Source organism: Nematostella vectensis, chromosome 2 (genome assembly GCF_932526225.1).
Source record: "Nematostella vectensis chromosome 2, jaNemVect1.1, whole genome shotgun sequence".
NCBI classification, from domain to species: Eukaryota; Metazoa; Cnidaria; class Anthozoa; order Actiniaria; family Edwardsiidae; genus Nematostella; species Nematostella vectensis.
In genome coordinates, this window is record NC_064035.1 from 15,357,375 (window position 1) to 15,372,787 (window position 15,413).

Genomic DNA, 15,413 nt, shown 5'->3' on the forward strand with positions numbered 1-15,413 from the left:
ACACTATTGATTTTTCTCGGAAAATCAACTTTGTCTGTCCGTGGGACAGTTGTTTTCACAGGCAATCAAGCCAATCAATCACGAAATCTGAATAGATAAAAAGTGATAACGAGACAGGTATTTCTGGCTGTTTACAACAATTTATAACAACAGTTGATTAATGACACTATTGATTTTTCTGTTAAAACCATTTAACATTGAAAACTCATTTTTCACAACTGAAAACGAGTAATAAAGCAGCTATAGCGTACTACAATAGAAAATAAAAAGACATTACTTCCGGAGATTCCTAAATCAATTTTCTTATGCCGTCAAGCTATCTTGTATTCTATTTGGGTATTCATAAGCGGACGTTATATGCTGACTGTAACTTCTCAGCAAGAACCAAGTACAACACCAGACTAACAAGGCTTAGACAGTTGGAGTTCACCCCTTCTGGTGCGCATTTTGTTTACATTGCACCACCGTGCATATTTTCTTAGGCTATGCACTTAATTGAACGTTGGGTAGAAACTGGGTATATGTTGTATATCAGAGAGGTTCAGCCGGGAAGGTCTAAGAAGGGACTATAAGTTATACACTAGTTTATATAACGATAGCTAGAGTTCTAAGGTTCTATTTCCATATACGAACTGGAAATCGAGCCTACTCTAGGTTTATACTTCCAATGAAACAAAAACAACTGGAGGAAAACGCATGAATGTACCATATAGAAAGCATCTCAATGTGCTGGTTTAGATTTCCTTAGCCTCTAAGTCCTCCTTATAGGCGTTTCCCACAAAGAAATCACGTGACTTTTTCAGTGGAAATCTCAAGCCAAAATAAAACACACAAATGGCAGCGCCCTCACACCAGAGAGAGACGAACAAATAAAATCTTTAAATGAAAATCAGCCCTTCCCGACAAAAAAGTCCTGGCTGCTTGAATGAGTTGCATTTTGTTATTGAAATTTTGCCGCCAAAAGCGGAGTTTGACATCTAAAAAGTTAGTTTCTTATTGCACGTCGCATTTTGTGTATTCAAGGTAGGGAGGCGGCAGATGTTGGAAGACGCAGCGATGTGCAAATAAACCAAGTTCAAGATATTCTAGGTATCGGTGGTCTGATCCAAATATCGGATCAAAAAATCAGCGGCCGGATGCACAAAGCCTGGATAAATACTATACAGCCGGGAACTTATCCAGAATTTGCTCGACACCTGGCCCCAGAACCAGTATTTCTTATCGACAGGTTTTGCTGCTTCTCATAGTCTCCCGTAGTCTCTGCAGTTCATGCCTGAAAACAGAACTGTTGCATAGAGGACCAGGCTTCCCGCAGATGAGCGGCACTTTATGGTCTCACCAATGTTCCCAACAATGGGCATTTTACGTCAAGCTATTTCAAGTCTAATTGGTTCGAGACCTGCGGTTTGCTCAGTTCAATCCCACAGTATTATTATCATCAGAGTTGTATAAATAGAAGACAAAATTTCACTTGGTTTTCACTTTGGTCTATTAGTGCACCAACCTCCTTCATCTCTTACTCCAAGCCTTATTGAGTAACTCCTGCAAGAAAAGCATCTACACCATGGTAATGTTATAAATCCTACATTACTGTTACGTTGTATGTGCTATCTCTTTGCTTGTCTGTCTACAGTATCTTGTTAGGGCGTGGTGAATACCTTTTGTGTAAAAAGCGTCCCACTTTTGTATGCAGTAAGGCATTGTTGTCTTAAAAATGTAACCGTCTAGAGTGAGCGGTGTTAAACGATCTGTCCATTCGTATTGAAGCATTATAGTTTAGGACTGGGGTAAGGGCAAACCCAGGCACCCTCACAAATCGTTTTGATTCTCTTTGTCATCCGCTGCCGGATTTTTAAACCATTGCTGTGGCCCAAGGGCAAAATAAAAACTCATACACTAATGATGCAGCCATTTTAAAAGGTCCCAAATGCTTGTTTTGTCTCTACACAGAGTTTTAGTAAAGATGCTATGAAGCTCCACTTTAAACTGGAAGGGTCCGTCAACGGACATTGTTTCGAGATCCAAGGAGAAGGGGAAGGAAAACCATTCGAGTGAGTCATACGTATTTCGTTTGATCCTTTTGCACTGTAATGGTGAAAATTGAAAGCGTATGGTGGAAAGGGCAAAATATATTCCTTTTAGTCTTGAAAAAATAAGTTACAAAGCCGAGAAGGGCATCAGAGTTTACTACTGCTTATATTTTTTTCCAATATTATAATTTCCGAGTTAATAAACAAATTTCGATATAAAACTTTTTGGATAATAATTTTAGAAATGATAACTTCTGAGATAACAATTTTCAGAAATAAAAAGCATAAAACATTCTGCCGTGTTACTTGATCAACACAATCTTTCCACAGCGTAAAATTTTCTAAAAAAGATTTGGCATCAGGATTTAGCTGTGTAGCGTTTACTCTACGTGTTTGCTGATTCTTTAGGGCTAGGAGCCACATACATTCCTTGTATTTGATGGCGATATTGCCTTTCCGCTCTAGTTTAGGCGCTGCGTGATATTGTGTTGATTATGGTGCGGAGAATGTCGGGTTAATTAATAGGTGACTTGCACTTGTCTATTCTCATTCTGCTGGGTCTTCTGACATCTGCCGCCTCCCTACCTAAGACACACAATAGGAGGCTACAAAATCACCTGACTTTAAATATGTGGCTAACTCGCCCGCTTGGTATCATTGACAGATTATATTTTTGTCGCTTCCTCGCGTGACGGCCGTAGTCATTTCTGTGTATTCAATTTGATTTTGCCTCTCAAAGTCACCTAAAAGTCGCCTATTAGAGGTTCATAACATGGATTTGGAAAGTATTTGGAAAAAGGGCCAGTGTTTAACGAGTTTTTATTGCGCACGGGCACAAAACCCCCAAACTCCTAATCTTCAACTATTTTCCCTAGTATTCCACAGAATTGAAGCTGCTAATAATTTCTTTTCCCCTTGCAAAAGAATTATCAGAATACAGTGTTTTCAAGTTTTCTGCCTATCGCCCCCTTACCAATTTATTTTTTATTCCAGGGGAGAGCAGTGGGCTAAGCACTGCGTGGTGAAGGGGAAGCATCTACCGTTCTCCTTAGACATCATCATGCCGAACATCACGTTCGCCAAGTACCCAGATGGCATGACTGGCTTCTTCAAAGCTGCCGTTGTGAATGGCGGGCTGAGCTGGGAACGCACCATGGCTTTCGAGGATCGAGGCTACTGTACGGCAGTAAACACATCAGAGTATGCGAGGGCGGCAATATATGATCAATGGTTAGCACCCCTCCCCCCCCCCCCCCCCCCCCACAACATTTGGATGTGTTCAAATACGCGCCTCATCGTAAGCTAACTATGGGGTGTTCTTGTTTATCATCTGATAAAAAGCAAAATACACGTCTCGTCAAATGTTATTGATCCTCGTAATAAGCTACAACTACAATGTTATCTGCTTAACCAAAACAAATGTTAAAAAAGTGTAATCTCTGACAGTGAGCTGAATGTATGGATTCAAGATTACTTTCAGACGCCCCCCGTTTCACGAAACATTAAAAAAATGTTTCGGGTTTTTTAAGACCGGTGTTTGCGGGTTAATTGCAGCGCGCTTAGCTAAGATGAAGATAGCGCGGGCACTCTAGCTAGAGTCAACTCTTCTGAGGATCGTCACCGTTTCGGGAGTTTTAGAAACACATTTCGGAGCCCGAAAATTCACCCGAGAAGGTTAATTTTTGGAATTTGTCACATTCACCAGGGTCCTTCCTTTACCCTAGGTTTGAGAATAGAAGACCCTGGCGCGCCCTTTTCGTTGATCTTCTTTATAACTTACTCGCATATGTTTTAAGGCTCAAAAACGGCAGGCTCCATTATCACACGACTTTCCACGGAATCAACCTCAACCCGGAGAAACCCTTAATGCAGAAGAGGACGATGGGGTGGTTACCAAGCGTGGAGACGAACATTCCACGGGGAGACACTCTCGTCGGTGACATCAACATGCTCCTTAAAGTCAACGACGGCTCTTTTTTGCGCGTCAAATTTGAGACGGTCTACAGGTATGTAAACTTGTACCAAAAAAGCCAGGTATCTTCTTGACAACAATGTCAACGCAAATATCTTGATATAGCATAGTAGTCCTTGGCCTTCGACGCCCAATCAGTCATGCCATGTGATCGGTTACCTGTGTGATCTGATGTGGGTTAGACTTCGATAGATGGCACTGTGATCATCATCCTCGGAATCCCAGGGTTATTTTGCTCTAACGTTTCACTCGCGAGAAAAATTACCCCTGGGGAACAGTAAGGAACGAACTTGGCAAAAAAAATGGTGAGCCTATGGTGAGCTGTGATTGGTCGACCTCACGAGGTCGACCAATCACAGGCGCGCTTCCCGAACAATGCACCAAAAATTTACATAACTGCTCTGTGTTGGCTAGAGATCAAATATAGCGTCTAGCGTGAACAACTTATTCGAACGGCTAATTCCCGACATCATTTCAGCGGGAAAAACACGTTTAGAGTGTCTTCATTGAAGCCAGAACGGCTTTTGTACGTACTTAACGGCCGATATTTCCAACCCAAAGACACTGACATTCTAGTCAAGGGAAAAGCGAGGATCGTGTTCGAGTCATTCGGCAGTGAAACCGTGAAGCTATGCACCGAAGTTTAAGCTTACAGAGGGAAAGTCGTAGATCCTTGGCTTGCAAAATGTGCAAATTAAGTCCGTAAAACCATCTTGTTGTGATACATTTCTTTCAGTAATCAAGGAGTTGTTCTTCAAGCAAATGCGATCCGAATAGCTTGTGCCTTTTTTATTATTAGACTGTTTCCCCGCAAACGCGGCAATAATTCACGGTTAAAGAAGGTTAACCCATTTTTCTATATAATCTAAACGCGTAAGATTTTCCACAGTGATTTCCCTCCAAAAAAGATTGACCGATGACAGCTTTTGACATCTTTAATCCCAGGGACCCAGGCGCCGTCGTCTGTCGCGACGGCTTTTTTGCCAAGTTCGTTCCTTACTGTTCCCCAGGGGTTATTTTTCTCGCGAGTGAAACGTTGGAGCAAAATACCCCTGGGTTTCCGAGGATGCGTGATCATCGTGGCGCAAATTCGAGTTGATATGTTCACTGATTTGCAAAAGATGGGCTCCTGGTGTGTAATTGGTATCGATTTCCCTGTGTATCTTGATGGGTTTCCTGCATGGAATTGCCATCGGGTTACCTGTGTATCTTGATCGGTTCCCTGTGTTTAACTGTCATCGTGTTCCCTGTATATCTTGATGGGTTCCCTGTGTGTAATTGTAATTGGGATCCCTGTGTAATTGTAATTGGGATCCTTAATTGTAATCGGGTTCCATGTGTATCTTGATGGGTTTCCTGCATGGAATTGTAATCGGGTTGCCTGTGTATATTGATGGGTTCCCTATGTGTAATTGTAATCGGGTTCCCTGTGCATTTTGACGGGCTACCTGTGTGTAATTGTTATCGGGTTCCCTGTGTTACTTCAGGTTCATGAAGCCCGTGCCTGCGGGATTCAAGATGCCACCGCACCACTTCATGGCCTACAGACTGACAAGGGTTGACAACGACGAGCCGTGACACTGTGATTCAGCACGAGTAGCCTACAGACTGCAAGGGTTGACAACGACGAGCCGTGATACTGTGATTCAGCACGAGTAGCCTACAGACTGACAAGGGTTGACAACGACGAGCACTGTGACACTGTGATTCAGCACGAGTGGCCTACAGACTGACAAGGGTTGACAACGACGAGCCGTGACACTGTGATTCAGCACGAGTAGCCTACAGACTGCAAGGGTTGACAACGACGAGCCGTGACACTGTGATTCAGCACGAGTAGCCTACAGACTGACAAGGGTTGACAACGACGAGCCGTGACACTGTGATTCAGCACGAGTAGCCTACAGACTGACAAGGGTTGACAACGACGAGCCGTGACACTGTGATTCAGCACGAGTGGCCTACAGACTGACAAGGGTTGACAACGACGAGCCGTGACACTGTGATTCAGCACGAGTAGCCTACAGACTGACAAGGGTTGACAACGACGAGCACTGTGACACTGTGATTCAGCACGAGTAGCCTACAGACTGCAAGGGTTGACAACGACGAGCCGTGACACTGTGATTCAGCACGAGTAGCCTACAGACTGACAAGGGTTGACAACGACGAGCCGTGACACTGTGATTCAGCACGAGTAGCCTACAGACTGACAAGGGTTGACAACGACGAGCCGTGACACTGTGATTCAGCACGAGTGGCCTACAGACTGACAAGGGTTGACAACGACGAGCCGTGACACTGTGATTCAGCACGAGTGGTCCGAGGTGTTCTCCTGCTTTCCTGCCGGAGAAACCCACCATGCATCTGTCCAGGCTGAAATAGACCACGTGACACTCTGCACTCTCCATATGTGGGAGTAGGGCTGTTGCCTTCACAGGCTGCCCAAGCTGTAGGATTAGTCGTTTAAGATGTTATTATTCACAATTATTAAAATATTTCTACTATCGACTCTTATTTATTGTTTTTGCATTCATTTTGAAAATTCGGAGTTTCTGTTGCACGTCAAGTTAATTGTAGCCTCAGCTACATGTCGCGATGATTTAAATCCTATTCCATGTCCTCTTGGCTACGTTTTGTCTGGGTTCTTTTTTCTATTTGCGCGCGCTAATCGTTATCGTCCCCGCGACAGACGGAGGGTGGAGCAGCTTAGATAAAGTCGATTGACTAACGGTTGTCGCACTACTGGGCTATGCTATACTATGCTATGCGACAAGCCCGAATATAAGTGTACGGGTAAAAATCATGTGCTTACACTCGAGGCTGATCATTTAAGAAGACTCGTATTTTGAAATATAAAAGATTATCTTGCTGTCATTGCTCATGACGGAAAACGACCCGTATAGACTTTTGTTCGAAAGGATACGAAGCATAAAAATTTCTATAATTCTTGTACGATTGCCACAATCTTAGTGGATTAAATGTTTCGCAAGTAAAGACGTTAACGATTTGTAATATTCAGTGGTTTTATAGGGGGTGGGGGGGGGGGGGGGGTAATTTTGAGGATGCCGCCAAACAGATGAAGTCCACATAAAAGATCAGGCGGGGGTACCGCGTTACCCGAAATTATCACAAGAAATTTAAAATACGAAAAACATGTGAGAGCTTGTTGGCGGGCATCAATTAGTTTTCTTGGGCAGCCATTAATTTTCACCTTTCTAGGAAATCTCGTCTTCTTACTCATAGTCTCGCATTTTGGAATAGTCTGACAGTGTGTAACATCTCTGGAAACCCCAGGTCCAAGTAATATCAGGTCCTAAAAAAAAAAGAAGAAAAAAGTTTAGATTATAAGACGCTGGTAGATTTCTGCACAATATTAAAACCTTCACAAAGAAAGTATAATTTTCTCGTACTCAAAAAAAAAATAAAATAAAAAAAATAAAAAAAATTTAGAACAGGTACCTGTCTTGAATATTACCTCAGAAAACCCGGTCAATCAAGGAAGACGTTTTTTCGTAGGTGTTTAGCTCGCTTGGTTTAGTGACCCGCAAAAAGCAGCAGGTAGTTGATTGCTCTAATAATCCGCGCTAATACGGACCGCCGCACACCACATTTCAAAAGTACTATTTCATAATCTTAACGCGAAATCACGACCGAGATCAATATGAATGGCAAAATCAATCAACGAAAAGCACTGAAATTGTAATTTTCGGATGGAAGATATAAGTAGAATGCGCGATATATCGAGTTGTGTCTACCAAGATTATGTAAACATGTAAACAAGACTCCAGACACGTCTAAACATCTAAACATCATTGGCCACAAACAAATATTTTGATCGGAAAAGAAAAGTTAGATGCATTTTGTTTGCGGAGGAGCAGCGGACAGAGCAATGCAAATACGCAGACTCATGGTAACTACTAGGCGAAAGCAACATGTCGCTTGATATCTGCGATGCCTACATCCAACAGGAAACTGATATCGGAAAACTGTACTTTGTAAATACACACATCTTGGACGCTGCAATAACTGGGTGCTTATCCCTGTATGATTTGAAGTTGATTGCTGCAGTCATGTCGTGTCCAGTTGCACAGAGACATTTCGAAACGGAGGAGGATAAAAAAGATGAAGACAAGGATGACCGGGCCGAGGATCCTGTTGATGAGAATCCTGATGACACGATCACGGTGTCGCAGATGTGGCAAGACTTCCTGCACACCCTGACACTACACGGCTTTCGGTTTGTCTTCGAAAGAGGCCCTACAATTCGCAAGGTGTTATGGCTTGCTATTCTGCTGTTCGCCGTAGGGATGCTGATGATGCAGAGCAAGAAAAGCATACAGAAGTACTTCGACCACCCGATAACGACGAGTGTGCAGGTCGAGTTTCTGGAAGAGATCCAGTTTCCCGCAGTCACAATATGTAACTTTAACCTGTTTCCGTATTATCTTATAAACGGAACGATCGGCGAAAAGGTGAAGACTGCACCCATTTTACTAATTCTTTTTTTTCGCGACCGTTATTATCAGAAATCTTTTTCTTGTCTGGGAATAGCGCTTAGTCGATCGAACCAAACAAACAAATTGACTACGCGCTATTCTTAAACGAGACAAGAATTTTGATTTCTGGGTGGACGAGAAATTGTGTGAGAAATTGTGGCGTGACCGAAATTTTCATTAGTCTTGAACCTCATTTTTGATGATCATCTGATCAGTTCTTTTCTACTTACTGACGTGACTCCGATAGTAATGCCCTGTTGGTTTTTAGGTGATGTCAATTTTGGCGCCACAGAAATACATCGATAACAAGGAAGAGGTGCTCTTCGCGCGCTCGCCGATACCGAACTTCCTTAATTACGCACGAAAACGGCGTAGGTCAACAGGCGGAACCATAGTAACGGACGACATGCTGCAGAGCGAGAAAGACTTCGGCGAACTCGATGAAAAGTTCGATTTTGCCGAGTTCGTGAGAACGCATGGTCATCGCATCGACCACATGATAAAAAAATGTCGCTGGAAGTCGCAGCCCTGTGGTCCTGAAAACTTTACGGCGGTCATAACAGAATTCGGTCTTTGCTATACCTTCAACTCAGGTGAAGATGAGAAAGTAGTTATCCCACTGGCTGGCTTTAAAAACACAAGATTTAAAAATTGTTTTCTTTGGCTTTTGATATCCTAACCTTACGTTTGTCTCAGAAATCATATTCAAATTAAGCAAAGCTTTGAACGTCACGATAAATACAGGCCTTTTCCTGTAAATTATAACCTGCTTGATAAATATACCCAGGTAATGATAGAAGAAGTTATTTTTGGTGCCCACATTGTCCGTATCATTAGGGTTCAACTACATTTGTAGAAACTAGATTTGTGAGCAACACTACGAACATTTGGCATAGGCTAATTGAAATTGTGCACCATCACACAACTTGTCTACTTAGGAAAGAAATTATGAAATTGAGTAAAGAATGGATGGCAAATTAGTATATTTCAAACGTATCCTAGATGACCTCTAGTAGAGTGCCTTTGAGAAGTTTATGTAGCAAGGGCGGAGCCCGTTTTTTTTCCAAGGAAGGTGCGTTAGAGGGTCCGGACATAAGTTTGGTACTTGACTTGTTACTCTATACAAGAGACTTTATTGCCTTTTGTTCGTTATTATCTCAAAAAAGTGATTTTTATCGTCCACAGGCATGAAAGGCCACCCTTTACTCAAGGTGCAGAGAGCAGGTGTAGACTACGCCCTTCGGCTGCAGCTCAGCGTTCAGCAGGATCAGTATTATGGCTCCCTGCGCGATTCCTCAGGCTTCAAGGTCATGGTACACGACCAGGAAGAGCCACCACTTATCAACGAGCTCGGCATTGCCATACAACCTGGCACGCACACGTTCTGCGGCTTGAGAAAAGAAGAGGTGATGATGATGATGATGACGTTGAAGTAATGATGGCTATGATGATGATGGCGTTGAAGTAATGATGATGATTATGATGATGACGTTTAAGTAATGATGGTTATGATGATGGCGTTGAAGTAATGATGATGATTATGATGATGACGTTGAAGTAATGATGATGGTCATGATAATGATGATGATGACGTTGAAGTAATGATGATGATGATGATGATGATGATGACGTTGAAGTAATGATGATGATGACGTTGAAGTAATGATGATGGTCATGATGATGATGATGATTATGGTGATGATGACGTTGAAGTAGTGATGGTTATGATAATGATGACGTTGAAGTAATGATGAAGATGATGATTATGATGATAATAATGGTGATCATATGATGTCGATGACAGTGATCATGACGATACCGATGATGAGACTTTTAACACGTCGGGCCAGGAATTCCGATGACGTGGGTTTTCACAAACGCTTTTTTATCTTTTTTCTCTTAAACGTGCTCGCTACTACTGGCTCTAAAAGCCAGTACACTTAGATAAATTCAAGACGTCTTTAGAACTGTCCATAAAAAGAGGACATCGGTACAAGAAGCTTTGACTTACAAGTGTTAAAAATTCGTCAGGGATGACGTTTCGATACAATGTTATGACGTCATAGCAAGGGGGTCACATAGGCCATACAACACACCTGTTTGTCGGTAGCACAATGCGTCGAATGTTTTACTCTCGTCACAAGTCGACCACGTAGTTGCCCTCGGAACCCCATCCGCAGGGAAAAGATGATCATACCGACGATCATACTGATGATTATATGCTTGATGGCAGTGATCATGATGGTTGCGATGTCGATGAGGGCGATAGTGGCATTTTATTATATCCATGCGCACACTTTCTTTGGCTTGAGAGTAGAAGAGGTGATGCTGATGATAATTATGTTGATAATGATGATGATAACGATGGTAGTGAAAATTTTCACGCTGATGCTGATGCCCGTAATGATTGTAATTGTAATGCTAACAATGATAATGATTATAGTTAATGGACATGACGGAAAAACATGACTTAACGCTTCAAATAAGCTCATTTCAGATCTAATAAGGCGGAAAATTTCTCTAAGTACTTAGTGAGTAATGGCAAACAAAATATCAAATGCGACTTTTTTAAATGGATGCGACTTCTTGTAAAGTGTCATTGAAATTTGAGCTTTTCGTCCCTGAGCTCAAACATAGCGCAAGGATGATCAAGAAAAAAAAATATCTTAAAAAGCAAAAATCTGGATATGTGCATTTCGGCCTCACGTTATTTGTGTTTCAAAAATCAGTCCGGAATACAAGGAACCTATGGCCAGTATAAGAAATTGTGTCTTCTTTCTCCATCTCGAATTGCGAATTTTCCAGGTTTTTCCGTCATGTCTAATGAAGGTTGATTTTGGTGATTATCAAGTTGGTGTTGTTTACAATGATAGTAGCGATATGGAGACGGAGACATATACATACATATATTAGCTCATGCATTACATACATGCATATATTAGCACTGCTAGGTAATTATCTAACTATAAGAATAAAGATACACATGTCCTGCTGTCCATGATGACAATAGTATTGGCCAACCAGAGTGTAGAACACTGTAGCTTCGCTATATAGCATTTAGATAACGGAAACAAGAACGATATAAAACACATTAAGACAGTATGTGATAATAAAAACTGTCATATGATACAGATGCATAATCTCCCAGCGCCGTTCAAAACCGCCTGTCGAGACATGCAGCTAGAAGGCTTCAAGAAATACACCAAGTCAGCATGTCTTTTGAAATGTCGCGCAGACTATGTGATGAAAATGTGCAAGTGTCGCTCTTATGACCTTAAAGGTGAGAAATTTCAAGAGCCACAAAATAAATGAAGAAAGAAGAGAAAATGAGGTCCATCTAAAGCTATAACTTGTTCTGGTTTCAGGCCCCGCCCCGCCCTGTCAGCCTAGGGAAGTTAAGAACTGCGTTTGGCCCGCAATGGGTACGTGCATGTTCAAACAAATGACTGTGCAAGTTGTACAGGAATTATTAAAGAAACCATGTAACGCACGCTACCGTGGCCACCTTGACAGTCTAGGGAAGTAAGCTAATAAGAACGCGAGGAAAGTATCTGTCGTTATCACATAAACTCGTTATTACCGACACGCTCTGAAGTGTAGTAAAGTGACCGTGAAAGGGAGTCGATGACTGTACAATGAGAGAAATTCGACAGAACGATGTGGCCAACAGTCGATAAAGAGAGAAAGTCGGAAAGGTCTACCGAACGTTAATCTGCCGCTTTTGTGTTTGTTTTGCGGCCTTGTCATGCTTTTCTCTCGTTTTCTAGAGATATTCCGCAATGAAAGTATCAACTGCGAGTGTCCAGTCCCTTGTGAGATCACAAAGTACCAAACGCAATTATCTTATGCCCAGACCCCGGCCAAACACTTCTCCGAGGTGCTGGCAAGAAGGAAACACATCAATAAGGATGTCATGAGGCACTATCTCAGGTGGGAGATACACCAGCGGCGTAACCAGGATTTTTAACGGGAGGGGGCCCAAAAGGCCATTTCAAGGCATTGTCTCCTGTGTATTAGATAATGTGTCATACATTTACTGTATTTCTGGCTGCTAGAAGGGGGGGCCCATGCCCCCCTTGGCCACCCCTCTGGCTACGCCCCTGTACCCTGTGGTAATACAACTGATAAATCCCCATCAAGTACAACATACATCATTACATATATCACCATAAGTCAACTCGGCAATAGCACAACTCGCTGTCGCTATTGGTTAAATTGCCACCGATGTACTTTATAATGATGAAATCTTGCTCATCAAGCTTGCTTAAAAGATCAACTTTCAAAAGAGTTTGGGCAGAATAGAAAGTTCCGATCGGTAAACTATTCAATAGATTTGAGCCTTGTGCAAAACAAGTGAGATCAGAATTGACTGCAAGTTTATCGCATGTGCGATAAACTCCTCCACACACACACACACACACACAATTTGCCGCCAAAAAATGGATAATTTCTTGTTGAAGGATCTTCTAATACTCTCCTTTTTTCATACTCACACTCGCTTTTGTTGTTCGTGGATAGGGATAATTTCTTAGAGCTCGATGTTTACTTCGAGGAGATGCAAGTGACGCTCATTCAGCAGCGACAAGCATATGACCAGGAAAGCTTGTTTGGTAAGTTACACCTTCACCATAGGGCCAGGATAGTCCAGTAGGTAAGTCACATATGACCACCTGTTAAACATAGAGACATAGGACCAGAAGACCTTGTTTGGTGGGTAACACCAGGCAAACCTTGACCATAGGGCCAGGATAGTCTTAAGGTAAGTCACATGATCACCTGTTAAACATAGAGACATAGGACGAGAAGACCTTGTTTGGCGGGTCACACCAGGCAAACCTTGACCATAGGGCCAGGATAGTCTCATAGGTAAGTCACATTAGATCACCTGTTAGACATAGGACGAGAAGACCTTGTTTGGTGGGTCACACCAGGCAAACCTTGACCATAGGGCCAGGATAGTCTCGTAGGTAAGTCACATTAGATCACCTGTTAGATATAAGACAAGAAGACCTTGTTTGGTGGGTCACACCAGGCAAACTTTGACCATAGGGCCAGGATAGTCTCATAGGTAAGTCACATTAGATCACCTGTTAGACATAAGACGAGAAGACCTTGTTTAGTAGGTCACACCAGGCAAACCTTGACCATAGGGCCAGGTTAGTCTTAAGGTAAGTCACATCAGATCACCTGTTAGACATAAGACAAGAAGACCTTGTTTGGTGGGTAACACCAGGCAAACCTTGACCATAGGGCCAGGTTAGTCTTAAGTCACATTAGATCACCTGTTAGACATAAGACAAGAAGACCTTGTTTGGTGGGTCACATCAGGCAAACCTTGACCATAGGGCCAGGATAGTCTCATAGGTAAGCCACATTAGATCCTTAAAACTCTGATAAGTTTACTTTATACCGTAATTGTGAGTTGAATTGACGGTCATATTTCGTTTCTACCGCAAGAAGAGTAATCATGGCGTCACACTGCTTGCATTAAGATGCTCAGAGTATAAGGAAAGTGGACATAAAAACTTTATTTAAGGCGCAGTACCCTGAAGTCATTAACGAATACATGAAAGAAGTGTTTGCTCTTTATGTACAGGCGATATTGGTGGTCAAGTAGGGTTGTTTCTTGGAGCAAGCATTCTTACTGTCCTCGAGTTCCTGGACTTGTTATGGAGAATACTCATTCACAAGTTCAAGAAGAGAAAAAACAGAAAAGTAAGGAATGTATAGACTTTCGGCCAACTATACGGGCGACCTACAGACCATCATGCCAGTGATTACCAAGTTCATATAAAGGGAGCACGGGAAATGAGAATCTTTTGTAATACTAGGTCTTAAAGCAGACTTTCGCAAAGTTCCCCTCCCTTTAAATAGGTATCCTCTGGGACTCTAATAAAGAGTCTTGGAGTAAGTCTCATCTTGAAGAAAAGAGGTGATTTAGTATTACATTTCCATATTTTGTGTTATGTAAAGCAGGAACCGCCCAAGCGAGAATCTCCTGCACCAGGCACTGTTACTTCAAAAGTATATAGCCGGTGAAATCCTCATTGTGAACATGCAAAATACAGTCAACTTTCGCTACCACGGATATCCTCAGAACTGGGATTGTCTGTAATGGTTTATGTATGGGAGATCCCGTCATTTCTTGGTATCTCAGTCTTATCGGATATCGCACCTCCGTCCGTAATATCGACGTGTCCGTAACAGAGGGGTGTCTATAATAAGGTGTCCGTAACAATAGGGTGTCCGTAATAACGACGTGTCCGTAACAGAGTGGTATCTGTAATAAAATGGTTTCCATAACAGAGGGGGTATCTGTAACGAGGTGTCCGTAACAGCGGGGTGTCCGTAAGCCGAGAGCTGACTGTATAAAAGATTGCTCATATGTAATTAATGCATTACATAATTTTCAAGGAACATCGCCTTGATTCAAGATATCGTTTCCAAATACAAAATGTAAAAACTTAAGGCCCGTAAATGCTCCTATAACTCTCCTATGATTGGGAGGCCAGCTTTATAGCCAAATTCGTTGTTGCGCGACCTCACAGAATCAAAAATTCCTTTCTTCGTTTGGGAGCTCGTAGTCAATCAAACAAAACAATCAAAACCAGACAAAACCACCCCAAAGCTTGTGTCTGGCTACGCGGCCATTCCCAAACGAGACAAGGATTTTGGATATTCTCCGAGGTCGCGCAACAACGAATTTTGCTGTAATGCGATAATACCATGTATTATAAGGGTTGCGTATGCAAAAAATAAAAACTCAATGCAGTATATCTATACTAAGCTTTATGTCTGTCGGGCAAACGTTTTTTTTATTGTTCGAGCGGTATCAACTTGTTCTAGCTTTTGTTGAGGGGAAACAATTTCTCACACGGGCGTAGAAGGAGCTGGCGCCTCAATTAATGGCAC

At 42.3% G+C, this 15,413-nt stretch overlaps 2 protein-coding genes across 2 annotated transcripts; both read left to right on the plus strand.

Annotated features, from left to right (window-relative positions):
* Positions 1 to 1,968: 1,968 nt before the first annotated feature.
* Positions 1,969 to 5,766, plus strand: LOC5521862 (GFP-like non-fluorescent chromoprotein). Its single transcript, XM_032367087.2, has 4 exons — positions 1,969 to 2,051; positions 3,024 to 3,260; positions 3,827 to 4,036; positions 5,490 to 5,766. The coding sequence occupies exons 1-4, from the start codon at positions 1,969 to 1,971 to the stop codon at positions 5,578 to 5,580; spliced, it is 621 nt and encodes a 206-aa protein (XP_032222978.2). The 3' UTR covers positions 5,581 to 5,766.
* Positions 5,767 to 7,937: 2,171 nt separating this feature from the next.
* LOC5521863 (acid-sensing ion channel 2) lies at positions 7,938 to 15,281 on the plus strand. The gene is made up of 8 exons (XM_032366845.2): positions 7,938 to 8,477; positions 8,770 to 9,094; positions 9,687 to 9,907; positions 11,634 to 11,781; positions 11,867 to 11,923; positions 12,269 to 12,431; positions 13,020 to 13,111; positions 14,098 to 15,281. The coding sequence occupies exons 1-8, from the start codon at positions 7,938 to 7,940 to the stop codon at positions 14,229 to 14,231; spliced, it is 1,680 nt and encodes a 559-aa protein (XP_032222736.2). The 3' UTR covers positions 14,232 to 15,281.
* Positions 15,282 to 15,413: the final 132 nt, after the last annotated feature.

Excerpts from the sequence above, each read along its gene's own strand:
- LOC5521862 (XM_032367087.2), top strand. The coding sequence starts at position 1,969 with ATGAAGCTCCACTTTAAACTGGAAGGGTCCGTCAACGGACATTGTTTC. Across the intron at positions 2,052-3,023 it reads GGGGAAGGAAAACCATTCGA|GGGAGAGCAGTGGGCTAAGC; the intron begins GTGAGTCATACG and ends TTTTTATTCCAG. Across the intron at positions 4,037-5,489 it reads AAATTTGAGACGGTCTACAG|GTTCATGAAGCCCGTGCCTG; the intron begins GTATGTAAACTT and ends GTGTTACTTCAG.
- LOC5521863 (XM_032366845.2), top strand. The coding sequence starts at position 7,938 with ATGTCGCTTGATATCTGCGATGCCTACATCCAACAGGAAACTGATATC. Across the intron at positions 9,095-9,686 it reads TTGCTATACCTTCAACTCAG|GCATGAAAGGCCACCCTTTA; the intron begins GTGAAGATGAGA and ends TATCGTCCACAG. Across the intron at positions 11,924-12,268 it reads CTGCGTTTGGCCCGCAATGG|AGATATTCCGCAATGAAAGT; the intron begins GTACGTGCATGT and ends CTCGTTTTCTAG.